Source organism: Staurois parvus, unplaced genomic scaffold (assembly GCF_062004578.1).
Source record: "Staurois parvus isolate SC_StPar_1 unplaced genomic scaffold, SC_StPar_1.0 ptg001805l, whole genome shotgun sequence".
Taxonomy (NCBI): Eukaryota; Metazoa; Chordata; class Amphibia; order Anura; family Ranidae; genus Staurois; species Staurois parvus.
The window spans coordinates 2,187,021-2,202,917 of record NW_028319601.1 but is presented as its reverse complement, the minus strand read 5'-3'; the positions used below and the strand labels follow the sequence as shown (position 1 = coordinate 2,202,917).

At 40.0% G+C, this 15,897-nt stretch overlaps 1 protein-coding gene across 1 annotated transcript in view; it reads left to right on the top strand.

Moving 5' to 3' along the window:
- The window catches only part of LOC149434207 (synaptotagmin-4-like), a 53,094-nt gene that overhangs the window by 17,069 nt on the left and 20,128 nt on the right, over positions 1-15,897 (top strand). Inside the window, exon 2 of the mRNA XM_089663948.1 lies at positions 2,104-2,957. Within this exon, the coding sequence (XP_089520074.1) occupies positions 2,104-2,957 (854 nt within the window). The remainder of the gene's footprint in view (positions 1-2,103; positions 2,958-15,897) is intronic.

The following is a 15,897-nucleotide window of genomic DNA, read 5'->3' as shown; positions in this document are numbered from 1 at the left end:
TTTTTGCTCAGTTCCTTCAGTGTATGACTGTAGCCTGTAAGAGAGAGTCCCTATTATTGTTTGATTTGGAATAGAATGAAATGTGCAATAACACCATTAAGATGTATAATTATCCTTCACATTTGAATTGTGTTCGTTCCACCTTTCTCTTCTTGTATTTGCCGGAGTCTGTCATGTGCCATATTTTAATGATTTTTAGCACAAACAGCACTACTTTGTGGTCTTTCCCCAAAATCTCATCTGATTTCTGGTTAGGAACTTGAATAGATCATTTCATTACATTTTTTCAGCTGCTCTACCATTGAGGTTTGCTATATTTCAAAGCATAGCTGCTCTTCCATTGCGGTTTGCATATTTCAAAGCCTATTTATAGAACTCTACAGGCGATTCTGGAATTAGATTTTTTAGCAGAAAATAATGGTTTCTTGGGCAATTCATTTTGGTAGAATGTAACAATATGTGGTTTTCATGCAAAACAAATTAAGCAGTCCAGCCACATAACTCCTTAAAAATGACAGGCCCATCTCTAAGTATAACGCCTCCTTAACCATAAATCTCATCAAGGCAGCGCAATCATGCTTCCCACTGCAATTAAAGAAGGCCTGCATTCCAACTAAAGAACTTTGGTTCAAATTTTTAAATGACATTTACCAAATGGAAGACATAATGTTCTTGTTTAAAAACACTAAATAAAAATTCAGGTCCACCTGGATTCCATGGTCATATTTCAAGTCTACGGTGACATGTTTATAGTCGATGTCAACTGCCATCTCATCTAAACATGAATGTAACTGCTAGGTACCATTGTTGTACTGAACTCTTGAGTTCCTTGTCATGCAGGTTAGGTCTTTTAGGAGATACAATTCCTCTGCAACCCTCGAGAGAGCAGACTTCCAACTCTCTCCACCTTCCTTCACCTCTCTTCCTCTCCTCTTTTTCCTACTGCCTCTCTCTTAACCCCTGCAGTCTGCCCCCTCCCATGCCTCTCCCTCAATTATGCCCACTTATGCTCTTCATCTACTCACCACTAACCCCTTATTACGGCATAGACTTCCCACTTGATCAGCTCTCTCCACACCGTGACTTCAGTATAAGACCCACCACACAATATTCCCCCCATAGAGGTCAGGGAGGCAAAGGACACTTTGTACCCAGTGTGAAAGCTGCCTCATATACCACTTACCATAGTCACACACTAAACCTCAATGTTTTCAAATCAAGAAAAATAAATGGCGCTGGAGAGGCAAACAATGGCAGATGTATAGAAGCAAAGTTAAAAGTCTATATGTAAAAGTCGGGGACAGCTGTCCCCTCTGGGAGAAGACAGTGATTATTCCTGCTGAACCGGCCAAGATTAAAACCAGGTATGGCTAGCTTAAGGCGGTCCCCTCCAAATAGTGCAGATTTTGCCTAACGTGGCTAAATTACTCACATTTTAGTTTTGCTAAGTATTCCAATGAGTAATATAGGCTTAATTTCTTATGTGATTACCAAAATAATTTTCTTTAAGTGCAAGGATTTCTGACTATCTTTAAGTAACACAAAAAAATTTCCAGCAATTCAAATAGTCCAACTCTCACTATTGGGAAAACTGTAGTTCTGACTATAAAAAGCTATGCTGACAATCTTCTATCTTTGCTCTTTAAAGCAGAGATAATATCGGTCTTCTGATGTTATAAAGCTTTTCACTACATCTTTTAACTGCATGCTGTGCTCATCATCTATAGACAATAATCTATAGACATCATCTATAGACACTATTGTGCTTGTCTCGTTGTAACCATGTGATTTGTAAATAAAGAGAATTGAGATTTTACAATATTCTTTGATGTTTAAGTGCCTATAAAGTCCATTAAGTTGCAACCATTTCTTATATAGACAACTTCAAACACAGAAAAATAAAGTCTGTTACTATTGCGATTTTTCTTCATCTGTCTGCTTCTGCTTATTAATAATTTATGTTGAGATTTGATGGTAGCAGTTCTTAGTAAGCACTAACGCTAATGTTTACATAATATTGCAAAAGGCAATAGAAAAAAAACTAAGCAGAAATGCTGTTCTTGTATTCATTTTGCTGTTATAAGAAACCCCTTTTTTGCTTAGTCCATTTGCAGGTACTTCTGGGAGCTGGACTGGCCCTGCTGTGCTTCTGTCTTCTGTTGGGCTGTGCCATCTGTTGGCACAAGAGACGAAGGCAGCAATCTTCAACCAACCTTGAAAATGACTCTGTACTGCAGGACAGTAAAAGCCTTGAGCTGTCTGATAACTCAGAAAGGTCCATTTCAGTGCCTGTATACACTCAATATAAGACTCTGGATGGGAACATTACACCCAGAGGAGATGATGCACAACCAGTTCCACAGGAGCAAAATGCTGTATCTGACAGATGTATTCGTGTTAGAGCTTCTCTGCCAAGTCTTTACCAGCTACCAAGAAAGACCAAGCATGTTTTGAAACGCAGAAGCACTGTTTTTGGGGATGGTTCTTTAGAGGGTGATCGAGCCAGTTTGGTGAAGATGCCACTCTCTCATACTGAACCTGATGGATTCTCAGGGATCAAGCAGAAGGCTCAGCCACTTGTGCACTTTACCCTACATTACTCACTGAGTGAAGAAGCTCTAACTATTATTGTAACTGGCTTCTCCAATCTTCCAAAAAGGTTGCATCGAAAGAAAGACTCATTTGTCAGAGCCTATCTCCTTCCTGGGTTTCTAGAGCCACAGTATGGGCCAACAGAAGATTCAGATAGAGGACAAAAGTTTGCTTTCTACAGATATAGTCCAGAGAATCTGAAGGATCGGACCCTGAGGCTAGCAGTATATTCAAGGGATCGGAACACTCAGAGGGAAGGTTTCATTGGTGAAATGCTATTCCCCTGTGCCCAGGTTGACTGGAACTGTCAAGCAGCATCTGATTTTACAAGAGATCTGTCAATTACCAAGGCAAAGCTTAAGAAGGTCAGTCCATCTCATGTATAGCATTTATTAAATAACACACTATAAACTCAATGCTTTATACCTGGGTGAACTAAAAAAATCAAAATTGTAGCTACTAAACACAGCAGGTACTGTTTTTATACACACCAGAACATCAATAAGTTTACCGTTTTCAACAGCAGCAGAAGTTGGCTAGGGCATTTCTTACATTCCTTAGCTTTATTATGCCTCTATAAGTTTCCCCTACGTACAGATACATTAGCCTGAGTATGGAACCATTTTACAAGCTGCAAAAAAACAGCTAAACCTACATGACTGAGGTCAAAATGTGTGTCCCCTATTACAGTCTGGTCTGAGCAATGACAGCTTGTAAAAATCTGATCACATTGTTGTATCTCCTGTTACAACTGGACCAAACTACCCAGTTTGGCCTACTAACCTGAACTCATAATCCTGACCCATGAACTATGGATGTTACTTAATACTGACCCCTGAACGCCCTGCATTACTTACTCCTGACCCTGTAATCTATGCTTTACACTCTCTAGATCCATAGCAGCATAGGTTCAGGTGTAATTTAACCATACCCTTTTAAACCCTTCCCACTGTTACAGCAATTTCTCCATACCCACAATTCTCAGTGGCCTGCCGCAACAATCCCATTCTGCATCCCAGCTTCACAACTGGGGTAGTTTTGTGTGTGTGGCTACAAATGAGGTTGTGGTTTGTAGGCGTGTTCAGTAGGGGGTCCCCGGATTTAGTTTTTCCAATCCAGTAACCTTAAGTTATACTCAGTTCACACGTATATTGAATTTAGTTGCAGGCTATGCAAGTAGAGCACTACATAGTTATAAAGCTAGTAAACTTTGATGGCATTATAATAGTTCACCACCGCCCTTCTAGAGCTTATTAACAAGTAAATGTTTTAAGGCGTATCTGAGGCTTCATATTCAAATATGGTTGTAACAGTAGGCATGCTGGTTTAGTAAAAGACCAGTCATGGTTGGTGCTAGCATACAAATCAGAAATTGCATACAGCATTTATCAGACATAGTTGAATACTTGCCCAAACTTTAAGTGCAGCAGAGCAAATTTATGAATAGTAACACTAGACTGGAAAGAGTAGCAATGTTAGGGACTGGTGGTAATGAAGAATTAGCTAACTGATAACAGCAAGAAATGAGTTTCAGTTGGGTTGCATTTAGGGAACTATATAGGGGAACAATGTAAACAGGGAAAACAGTGGAATGTGGTGATGTTGGGTGGACAACTGTCAACTGAAGTCCTAAACAATAGTATAGGCTGGAAGGTAGCAAGAAGATGCAGTGAGGGATAGATAAATTATTATTATACAGGATTTATATAGCACCAACAGTTTGCTCAGCTCTTTATAATATAACGGGAGACAATACAGCAACAATACAAGAGGGTTAGGAGCTTACAATCGAAGATAAATGAGTTACAACTTCATTAGCAGCTGGCTTGTTTTTTTTATCAGTGATTTCAAAGTGCTGAAGACATGATAGGCATACCAGCATTGTTAACAGGTAGCCAGTTTAAGTCTCTCTGTTATTCTCATGACAGGTTTCCTTTAACCACTTGGGTCCCAGGTGCCATTTTAAAATGATGCTTGTGCAGTTTCTGTTTGTCGCAGAGCTGGACGTTTTAGCTCTAGGCGGTCCTGGTAGGCTTTAGCACTGGAATCCCTAGCTGTCAGTGAAATCTGCAGTCTAGTGATAAGCCTAGAAGTTGAATCGATCAGCTTCTGGGCTTTGGATCCTGCTAAAGAGCACTCCATAGAAGCACTCCATAGTGTCGACTATATACACAATGCTTTTGCGTTGTTATGGTGATCTATTCCTGGCTGATTACAGCTAGCAATAGATCATAATGAGATTTATCTTTTTTTTGGTGCAGAGCCTGAGCAGGAACAGACTCTCTCTGAAAAAGTGAAATAGAGAAAGATAAAAAAAAATATCTGTCATTTTCTTTCTCTCTCTCTGGGTGTAAATGGTTGAAAATTTCCAGAGGGTGTACTTACTTTTTCACATGACTATAAACACTGTATATTTATTAAAAATGATTAAATAATGTAATTTAAAAACTCCTTCCTGCACTAATTCCCAGGTTCCAAAAAATACATGTAATGCTCTAGATCAGTCTTTTTCAACCAGGGTGCCTTGAGGTTTTTGCAGGCGTGCCTTGGCAAAATTTCTAAAAATTGGCCAAATTTACAATTCTGCTACTTTACATGAGAATCTCAATTATGTGATATCCTTTCAATTAAAAGACCTTTACGGTTATAGGGGATGTGCAAATTACGCAAACGTTTTGTTAAAAGAATAGACCGGAAAATGTTTTTTTTTTTCTAATATTTAATTATTTCTTCCTAATTAGAATCTAGCAAATAAAAAATGTAGGTTAGAGTAGGCTACAAAAGTTTAAAGGTATATCTGGGACCTCTTAGAGTGGAAAAAATGTTCTGGGAACTAAGAGGGTTATATTATTATTATTATTATATCAGATTTATATAGCACCAATAGTTTGCTCAACGCTTTATAATATAAAGGGAGACAATATAGCAACAATACAGTTCAATACAAGAGGGATAGGAGGGCCCTGCTCCTTGGAGCTTACAATCTAGAAGGGAGGGGCTAGTGGTACAAAAGGTAGTAACTGTGGGGGATGGACTGGTAGGAGGAGTAGAAGATTCCATTATTAGCTGAGGGCAGGATAGGCTTCCCTGAAGAGAGAGGTTTTCAGAGATCACCTTAAAGTGAGCAGAGTAGGCGATAGTATGATAAATTGGGGTGGAGAGCTCCAGAGGATGGGGGAAGCTCTGGAGAAGTCCTGGAGATGAGCATGCGAGGAGGAGACGAGAGCTAGAGAGCAGGAGGTCGTGCGAGGAGCGGAGAGTACGGTTTGGGTGATATTTGGAGACAAGATTGGTGATGTAATTTGAGGCAGAGTTATAAATGGCTTTATATGTTATTGTTAATGTTTTGAATTTTATCCATTGGGCAATGGGAAGCCAGTGGAGGGATTGGCAGAGAGGGGTGGCAGATACAGAACGGTTAACAAGGTGGATGAGTCTGGCAGCAGCACTCATGATAGACTGAAGAGGGGATAGCCTGCGATGAGGTAGGCCAATGAGGAGGGGGTTACAATAGTCAAGGCGAGAGATAGCAAGGGAGTGAATAAGTGGCTTAATAGTTTCCGAGGATAAGAACTGGCGTATCTTGGAGATGTTGCGGAGGTGAAGTCTACATGATTTGGACAGCGATTAGATTTGGGGCTGAAAGGACAGATGGGAGTCTAGGATTACACCTAGTACCCTGGCATGAGGGGAGGAACTGATGGTTGTGTTATTGATCTTGATGGAGAAGTCAGGGGAGGGGGCGCAGGCTGGAGGGAATACTAAGGAGCTCAGTTTTGGAAAGATTAAATTTGAGGAAATGGAGTGACATCCATGCCGATATGTCGCTTACTAGGTTAGTAATGCGAGAGGAGACTGAAGGGGTCATGGAGCAGAGTAGGGGTCCAAGGACAGAACCTTGAGGGACCCCTACAGAAAGAGGGAGTGGAGAGGAGGAGCCAGAGTTATAGGTAACGCTGAAGGAGCGCTGCGATAGGTAGGAGGAGAACCAGGAGAGAGCAGAGTCTCAGAGGCCAAGAGAGTGGAGTTTTTTGAGGAGGAGGGGATGGTCAACAGTATCAAAAGCCACAGAGAGGTCAAGTAGTAAGAGTACGGAGTAGTGGCCATTGGTTTTAGCGGTTAGTAGATCATTAGTGAGTTTTAGTAGGGCAGTTTCAGTGGAGTGTTGTGAACGAAAGCCAAACCGTAAAGGGTTATATGAAGGTAAAGGTTCTGGTACCCAAAAGGTTAAATAATACTTATGAAGACATTCCTTGTTTGGGCTGGTTGCCTGCCAAAAACTTTATTTGTATAACTGCGGGGTTTATTTACTAAAGCTGGAAAATGCAAAATCAGGCTCACTTCTGCTAAGAAACCAATCGGCTTCTAACCTCAGCTTGTTTAATTAGGCTTTGGCAATAACACCTGGAAGCTGATTGGTTTCTATGTAGAAGAGAGCCTGATTCTGCACTCCCCAGGTTTAGTAAATAATCCCTTGTGTCTATGCAACAACTCTTCCCTGTGCTTCCAGTTACCCACTTGTAGAAGTTTATCTGCCATGTGGGAAGTTTTCATCCTGAAACCTGGGAAAGTATCCTACATCACGGGAACATGAATATCCATCATTCACACTGGGTTGTTTAATGTACCTCTATTATATGATCATAGAATCAATACACAATGTACAGGTTAGCAAATTGCTTGGAATAGCCCAAGCTTTGGTATCTATTTATTTGTGGGTCATGTGTAGAAATAATGTGCTTCTCTTGCGAGACGTGACAATACAATTGCCATAATGGACTGTAAAAAAAAATAAAATATATCACCTCTGCATTCTTCAAAGGATTGGATGAAATGCAGCGGGCATTCCGGGGATTAAATTACCTTGGTGGTTACCACCCATTATACTTTAAATACACACCCAGATAATATAGAAAACACACAACAACAGTTTGTAGGAAAACATAAAGCAGTACTAAAGGCATTTTTTGAGGGATAAAGTAATGAAGGGTTATAACCCCTGTCAGGTATTTTAACCATCTGTGTCCCATTGGGGAGATTTTCCTTCACTTCCTGTTCCATTGCCAAAACAGGAAGTGAGAAGAAATCCCTCCAAAGTGAGAAAATCCCTAGTTGTCCCCAGGGTCACCAGAACATCAGCCTGGCTGATGAAATGGAGGATTTAATCTCTGAAAATGCATTCCCAGAATTATTTGTCAGGTATGTTAACTATCAGGTATTTTAACCATCTGAGTCCTATTGGGGAGATTTCTCTTTACTTCCTGTCCCATTGCTAAAACAGGAAGTGAGAGGAAATCCCTCCAAAGTGAGAAATTCCTAATTGTCACCAGGGTCATTAGAACTGGCTGATGAAGGGGAAGAATTACTCTCTGAAAATGCATTCCCAGAATTCTTTGTGACCCAAGTTGAGCAGGAACAATAATCTTTGGTGTGGATGTGTCCCCTGCGGTGCAGTTCTTCATTCCCTCACTGTGCAGCAACAGTGACTGAGCATCCAGTGACAGCAGCATAGGCTCTGGACCTGGGGCCGGCAAGCCGTCGATCCTGATCTACTAGTCGACAGCGAGCAGCCGACAGGTAAATCGGAATACAGCCCTGCATTGTCCCTCGCTTCCCATATGGAAGAAAAATATATTTGAAATATATTTTAAAAATATTCTTCCCAAATATATTGACATATGTTTGAAATGCTACAATTTTTTAACATATTACATATATTGCAATAAATAAGTATGTGTATATGTACAGTGGGGATCGAAAGTTTGGGCACCCCAGCTAAAAATTTGTATTAATGTGCATAAAGAAGCCAAGGAAAGATGGAAAAATCTCCAAAAGGCATCAAATTACAGATTAGACATTCTTATAATATGTCAACAAAAGTTAGATTTTATTTCCATCATTTACACTTTCAAAATAACAGAAAACAAAAAAATGGCATCTGCAAAAGTCTGGGCACCCTGCAGAGTTAATATCTTGTACTGCCCCCTTTGGCAAGTATCACAGCTTGTAAACGCTTTTTGTAGCCAGCCAAGAGTCTTTCAATTCTTGTTTGAGGTATCTTTGCCCATTCTTCCTTACAAAAGTCTTCCAGTTCTTTGAGATTTCTGGGCTGTCTGTCACGCACTGCTCTTTTAAGGTCTATCCATAGATTTTCAATTATGTTGAGGTCAGGAGATTGTGAAGGCCATGGCAAAACCTTCAGTTTACGCCTCTTGATGTAATCCCCCGTGGATTTCGAGGTGTGTTTAGGATCATTATCCATTTGTAGAAGCCATCCTCTCTAACTTCAGCTTTTTCACAAATGGCATCAAGTTACCATCCAAAATTTGCTGAAATTTTATTGAATCCATTTTTCCTTCTACTTGTGAGATATTCCCTGTGCCACTGGCTGCAACACAACCTCAAAGCATGATTGATCCAACCCCATGCTTAACAGTTGGACAGAGGTTCTTTTCATATATAATGTTGAAATGCGTTTTTATTACACAATATATGAAAAATATTTTTCTGAATAAATTTCAAGTATACTGTATGTCTTTAAAAATACAAATCTATATTTTTGGAATGCATTTACAAATATATGTAAGAATATATGTTAAAATTACTCTTTTATATGCTAAAAAAATCTGAAGAATATATTTAAAAAATATATATTTTTTAAAATGTAGTCTTCATATTTTTTTTAACATATAAAAGAGTGATTTTAACATATATTCTTACATATATTTGTAAATGCATTCCAAAAATATAGATTTGCATTTTTAAAGACATACAGTATATTTGAAATGTATTTTAAAAAATATTTTTCATATATTTTGTAATAAAAACGCATTTCAACATGCAGTGTGTATGTATGTATGTATGTATGTATGTATGTATATATATATATATATATATATATGTGTGTGTGTGTGTGTGTGTATGTGTGTGTGTGTATGTATATATATATATATATATATATATATATATTTATATATATATAAAAATATATTTTTAAATATATTGAATATGACCAAAATTGTAGCATTTCAAATATATGTCAATATATTTGGGAAGAATATTTTTATAATATATTTCAAATATATTTTTCTTCCATGTGGGTTGCCTCTGCCTTCCCGCACCTTTAGCTTCTGCTCCCCCCTCCCTGCAGAGCGGAGGGCAGGACATAACACAGTACAGAAGCTGCCGGAGTTAACTGTTCACATTAACCAGCAGATGATTGGTTGCTAGGGAGTTAGCAACCAACCACTAGCTTGTTCATGGGCATTACAGTGGGGATGATGTGAAGGGGGCAGAGGACACTGCTATGGGGGGGGAGCAGAGAAAACTACAGTGGGGGGGGGGGGGTTGTTAAGTGAAGGGGGCAGGACACTGATATATGGAGGAAAAAGACATTACTAAATTGGGGGGGGGCACTACTTTGGGGGGATAGCTTGAACGGGAGCAGAGGACACTACGGTGGGGGCGGGTGGGAAGGGTGGAGACAGGACACTACACTGTTTTTTTTTTATTGCAGTCTTGATAATCTTTTGTTTTAAAAAGGCCCCCCCCCTTCCCCCTTGGGATCTTTGATTTCCTCCATATTGTCCAGGTAGATCTCAACCTCTGAAAGGTCACCTACCCCTTCTCTGGACTGTGTGTTATATCCAGCCTTCCAGGACTCACTCTGCTTTTACATGCTGGTCACTCCTCATATTCTCATGTGTGCAATTCTAGCCGTGTTTGTTTTTATGTGTGCCCAAACCAACAAAACTTTGCTACAAGATGAAGCTGTCTTGCATCCTCTCCTGTTTATGTTTTTTTGCAGATTTCCCCTTTTATTCCCGCTCTGGTAACAACCCAAGAGGTGACATTTGCTTTCACTTTCACTATTGATGAGAATGGTAGATGGGGCAATTAGAGAGGGTGAACAGGCAGCAATAAAAACCTGACCGGTATTATAATCCCTCTCTAGTCTATCCAAAACAAAAGAAAACATGCATTTAGTTCCAAGGCCTCTGTCCCTTTATTGGGTTTAGATGAAAATAACAAAATTTAACGTTAAAACGTGTAATTCCACTCTAAACAACGTTTACCCATTAACTGTCCAACACCCTTAGTCTTTATAATCTTACACTGACCAAATTACAAACTAAAAAACTTGAGTGGACAGTGGTTGGAGATAAAGCAATAAAGGGGGAAAGAGCGGGCAGGGTCTGACGGTCCGGAGGTAAACAGAGGCCTGAGGTGAATCCAGCTGGCAGTCCTGAGGTAACTACTCCAGCTATCCAGTGACAGGAATGTACAGTATATAAGTGTGAAAGCATACATTATTTGGCCAACTGTTTCCTGCCGAAATCTCTGTGAACAATCCATTGCTCCCTCAGATTATTGATGTTCTACTCTGCAACAGCCACATCTCACAGCCAAATCTTTCCAGTCACTCCAGCTGCATGTCACCTGATATAGAAACTAGAACAACCAGTAAAGCAGCCCCGGAGGAACATGTTCATTTAAGTCACTATAACCCTTTATTAAAAAATAAATTGGAATTATAGAGTTAACAATCTGATGGACTCGCTTATCTTTTTTTAAAGATACATTTTTATTGTTTTCAAAAAGAAGAACACAGAACAATAAAGCATATGTCCATGCAGTACACTCACTGGCCAACATCTCAGGACTCAAGTTGCTATTTCTAGTTGAAGGGACTTCTTCGCATCTAAGACATTGTTATTCAAATTAGGGCATATATATAGATTGTGTTATATACACTCACCGGCCTCTTTATTAGGTACACCTGTTCAATTGCTTGCTAACACAAATTGCTAATCAGCCATTCACATGGCAGCAACCCAATGCATTTAGGTATGTAGAAGTTGTGAAGACAACTTGCTGAAGTTCAAACCAAGCATCAGAATGGGGAAGAAAGGGGATTCAAGTGACTTTGAAAGTGACATGGTTGTTGGTGCCAGACGGGTTGGTCTGAGCATTTCAAAAACTGCTCATCTACTGGGATTTTCACGCTCAACCATCTCTAGGGTTTAGAGAATGGTCCAAAAAAGAGAAAATATCCAGTGAGCGGCAGTTGTGTGGACGAAAATGCCTTGTTGATGTCAGAGGAGAATGGGCAGACTGGTTGCTGCGACATTCAGATGGTAGGGTCAGAATTTGGCATTAACAACATGAAAGCATGGATCCATCCTGCCTGTATCAACGGTTTAAGCTGGTAGTGTAATGTGTTGGGGAGGGGCTATTTTCTTGGCACTAGCAAGGTGTACCTAATAAAGTGGCTGGTGAGTGTACAAAATGTGAAAATCATCAGTTACAAATTGAGAAGTATCAGTCTTACCATGATATATCTCAGACAACAATGGGTAGGACTAGTGGCCTCACAGCCCTCAGCAGCATACCTTTGTAAATACATATAAACATGACCTTTTACTAACTGAAGGAATGTTCAAAACTAATCTTAGGTTTAATTATACTGAAAGGGTAGTTGATGCTTGGAATAAACAAAACAAAACAAACAAAGCTCGGTAGACTCAATGGACCACTCAGTCTTTTTTCTGCTGTCATTTTTCTATGTTTAAAACATTAATCTGGTGGTATCATGGCTTGGTCCAGCCAGGGGGACTAAAGTTTTTCAAACTTCTCTGGGCATCCTCTAGCCTCGTATGTTAACTTATACAAAGGAATTACCTGGTTAATAAGCTCGAGCCAATGAGTTAGAGAGAGGGGCGTGGGATTTCCATTGCATCGCTATAAATTTCTTAGCATAGAAAAACAATAAGCGTAAAAGGAGTTGTGTACAATTAGGAAGATTATCCTCCTCTAAATATCCCAGTAAGCAACGTAAAAGGTTACATATATTAGACAATTGGAGGACCGAAATTAAAAAGTTTGTACCTTCAGACCAGAAGGTACACATAGGTGGACATTCCAAAACCATATGGTATAATGTACCATCATTAGAGGGACTTGTGGAGCAAGAGGGTAAAGAGATTTTACCCATTTTAAAAATAATATTGGGAGTAAAATACATGCAAATAAGAATTTCAGCTGGATGTCCTTATCCCTGGGAGAAATAACTGGGTATATCTCATCTCCAGTGAGATTCACTTATCATAAATCTTGGGGTTTTGGAGTGAAGTAGCAAAGAGTAATACATAAAAATAAGATTACTATGGCCTGGCTGAGAAAGTAGCTTTTCCAGGTCAGAGAACTGTAGCATCACATTAGTTAATCCAAAATAAGCTACTGCAGTATGGTGTCTGGAATATGCTGTATTTGGGAGATCCAATTCCAAGAAGGATTTGGACATGCCCCTATCAGAGATGTCAAACATATTTCATTCCATATCCAGCCCAAAATAAGTTGTCTTTGTGAAAAATTTCAGCAGATGTGGGCTGTGCTATAAAGCAGTGTTGGGTGAGTAACCAATATCCACCATTGACGTAGTCAACTGGGATACTTTGAATATTCACTTGCCCTCCGAATGATTTACCACCCCCCCCCCCCTTTAAGACCAGGCCATTTTTTGCTATACGGCTCTGAACTACTTTAACTGACAATTGCATGGTCATTCAACACTTTACACAAATGAGATTTATATTTTTTTTCACATAAAGCTTTCTTTTGGTGGTATTTGATCACCACTAGGTTTTTTATTTGTTGCACTACAAAGAAAAAATACTGAAAATTTAAGTAAAAAAATTATTTTTTCTTTTTGCTATAAAACATCATATAAACAAAAAAAAGTTTCAGAAATTTAGGCCAAAATGTATTCTGCCACATGTCTATAGTTTGTTTGCTTGGCTACTGATAGGGTTAGGATGGCCATACATTAAACAACTTTCTTTCCTTCACAAGGAAAGAAAATTGCTTGATTTCCCTATCAACACATTCAGTGATCTGCTGCATTACTGTGTTCTGACAGTGGGAAGTTAGCCCACCATCAAATTACGATTACTGCGGCCAGCTATAGCCAGCGGCAGTGATCGTACGAACAAAACCTCACAGGCTGGTTGTACTGAAGTCGATCAATGGATCAGCTTCAGTAGAACCAGTCTGCCCACAGATGGATAGATTGATATTCGTCCGGTTCATCAGGAACCAGCCACATTTCAGTCCACCTTTGAACATTGTTTAAAGCACTCCTTCTTTTTATCTTTCAATCTTTTTGCCTATAATTCAAGAAGGGCTCTTGGTACCCTGATGTAAGGAGGAGGGGGGACTCTGATATAAAGGGGGAGGCTCGCGAATCTCTGGGGACTCTCCTTTAAGGGAGGGACCCTGATGTAAGGAGGGGGGATGGGGGGCTCTGGGGACCCTGATGTAAGAGAGGTGGACTCTGGGAACCTGTAAGGACCCTGATGTTGGAGAGGGGTGACTCTGGTGGTCCTGATTTAAGGAGGTGTATCTGGGGACCCTCAGGTAAGGCTGAGGAACTCTGGGGACCCTGATGTAAGAGGATGCTCTAAGGACCCTGATGCTAGAGAGGGTGACTCTGGGGACCCTAATATTATGGGGGACTCTGGGGACCCTAATGTAAGGAGGGAGGACTCTGATGTAGAGGGGGAAATCTTATGGGGATTCATGATGTAAGAAGGAATCTGATGTAAACAGGTATGCTCGTCCTGACACTGCACTCTATATGTTGTTTGGATGTTACTTACTCCCGACCCCTGCACTATATACATTATGTTGTACATTACATAGTCCTCACTATAGTGTTCATTGCCCCGACAAATGCTGGTTTTAATGAAGTTCTTCCTTAAGGTCAGCTCAGATCACTTTTAGTATGCAGAAAAGCATATGTGATGGAAACGTTTACATTTTTAAAAATAATCCTTTGTTCTGAGATTTATGTTTATCTGTGAGACTGTCACTTGTGATATAGTACGTAGTATTTTGTGGGTAGAAGAACTGCGGTATATAGGTGCAAAGTATACAGTGACTAAGCACAGATTTTGTTTAATTACCCCCTTAAGCTCCTCCCACTGTTATGCAAAATCTGTCCTCTGGTTAACTTACTACTGACCTCTGAAATTTGCCTCATCTACTACTGACCTCTGAACTCTGTGTCACTTACTACTGACCCCTTTCCTCCACCCTGCTGACCTCCTGTACACTGCCCTGCTGACCTTCCATCTTCTGCCCCTCTAACATTTTCTACTGCAGCCCCACATTAGACAGGCTAGATCCGACCCTGATTCTGACACTAACTGACACTGGGTAGGAACTGGCTAACTGCCAGTGACACTAATACAGTGATCAGTGCTGACATAAAGCACTGTCACTGTACTAATGACACTGAGCAAGAAATATTTAACATCTGAGGCGATCAAAAGGTTACCTGTGTGTTAGGGAGTGCTTTTACTGTGTACTGTGTTGTGTTTTACTAGGGGATGTGCTGGTTTTTATGAAAACTCGGCACATGTCTGTTGACAGGAGAAAGATCTGTGTTTACATTCACAGATCTCTCTCCAGTCAGTTGCTCTGCCGATTGCTGAGTCTCAGCCATGAATCGCTAGCCGGGGCCCGGCGATAGACATGCAAAGGAGCCGATGACACTGCAGGTAGGCCGGTGTGCGTGCCCTCTACCCGTAAGTGCAGAATCACAAATATATACGTGACTCTGCACAGTGTGGCTGCGTGTTATGGATAAAATACACTTGAAGATTAGGCACTGCTAAACCACCCTCTGATAGTGGCAACTGTAGGGTGTCTTTTGCTATTCTGGTTAGCTTAGTCTCCTAGATGAAGGACATCACCCACTTATCTAGTCTTTTCTTTTATGGCCTTAACATGGGATTGTACCCCCTATTACCACCTAACAAAACACAAATACATATTCAAATAATAAAGAAAACACAGAATACAGTTTGTGGCAACAACCCTGTTGATGGGGTATAAATAAATGAACTATAGATTTAACTATTAAACATTTAATACCAACTAAAAGAACTTTTAACCATTAACTGTTAAACATGCTTAGTCTTTAAGACTCAAGCAGAATAACCTTACACCAACCAAATTACAGGCCACCAACCACTGTCCACTCAAAAAGTGGGAGACATCCAAAAAGCCAGGCTACTAACCTGGCCTTACCCCACCACAGACCAGCGTTCTTTCCTAAATTATCTCTTGGAAAAATTTAGAAAACGAAGCATTAGGCTTTTTATCCACAGGCCTTAAATTGTCGATCTATAAACAACCTCAAATGAAGGCAAATTATTATGATTATTATTATTATACAGTATTTATAAAGCACCAACAGTTCAGCGCTGTACATTACAATGGGAGACAGGACATGCGACAGTA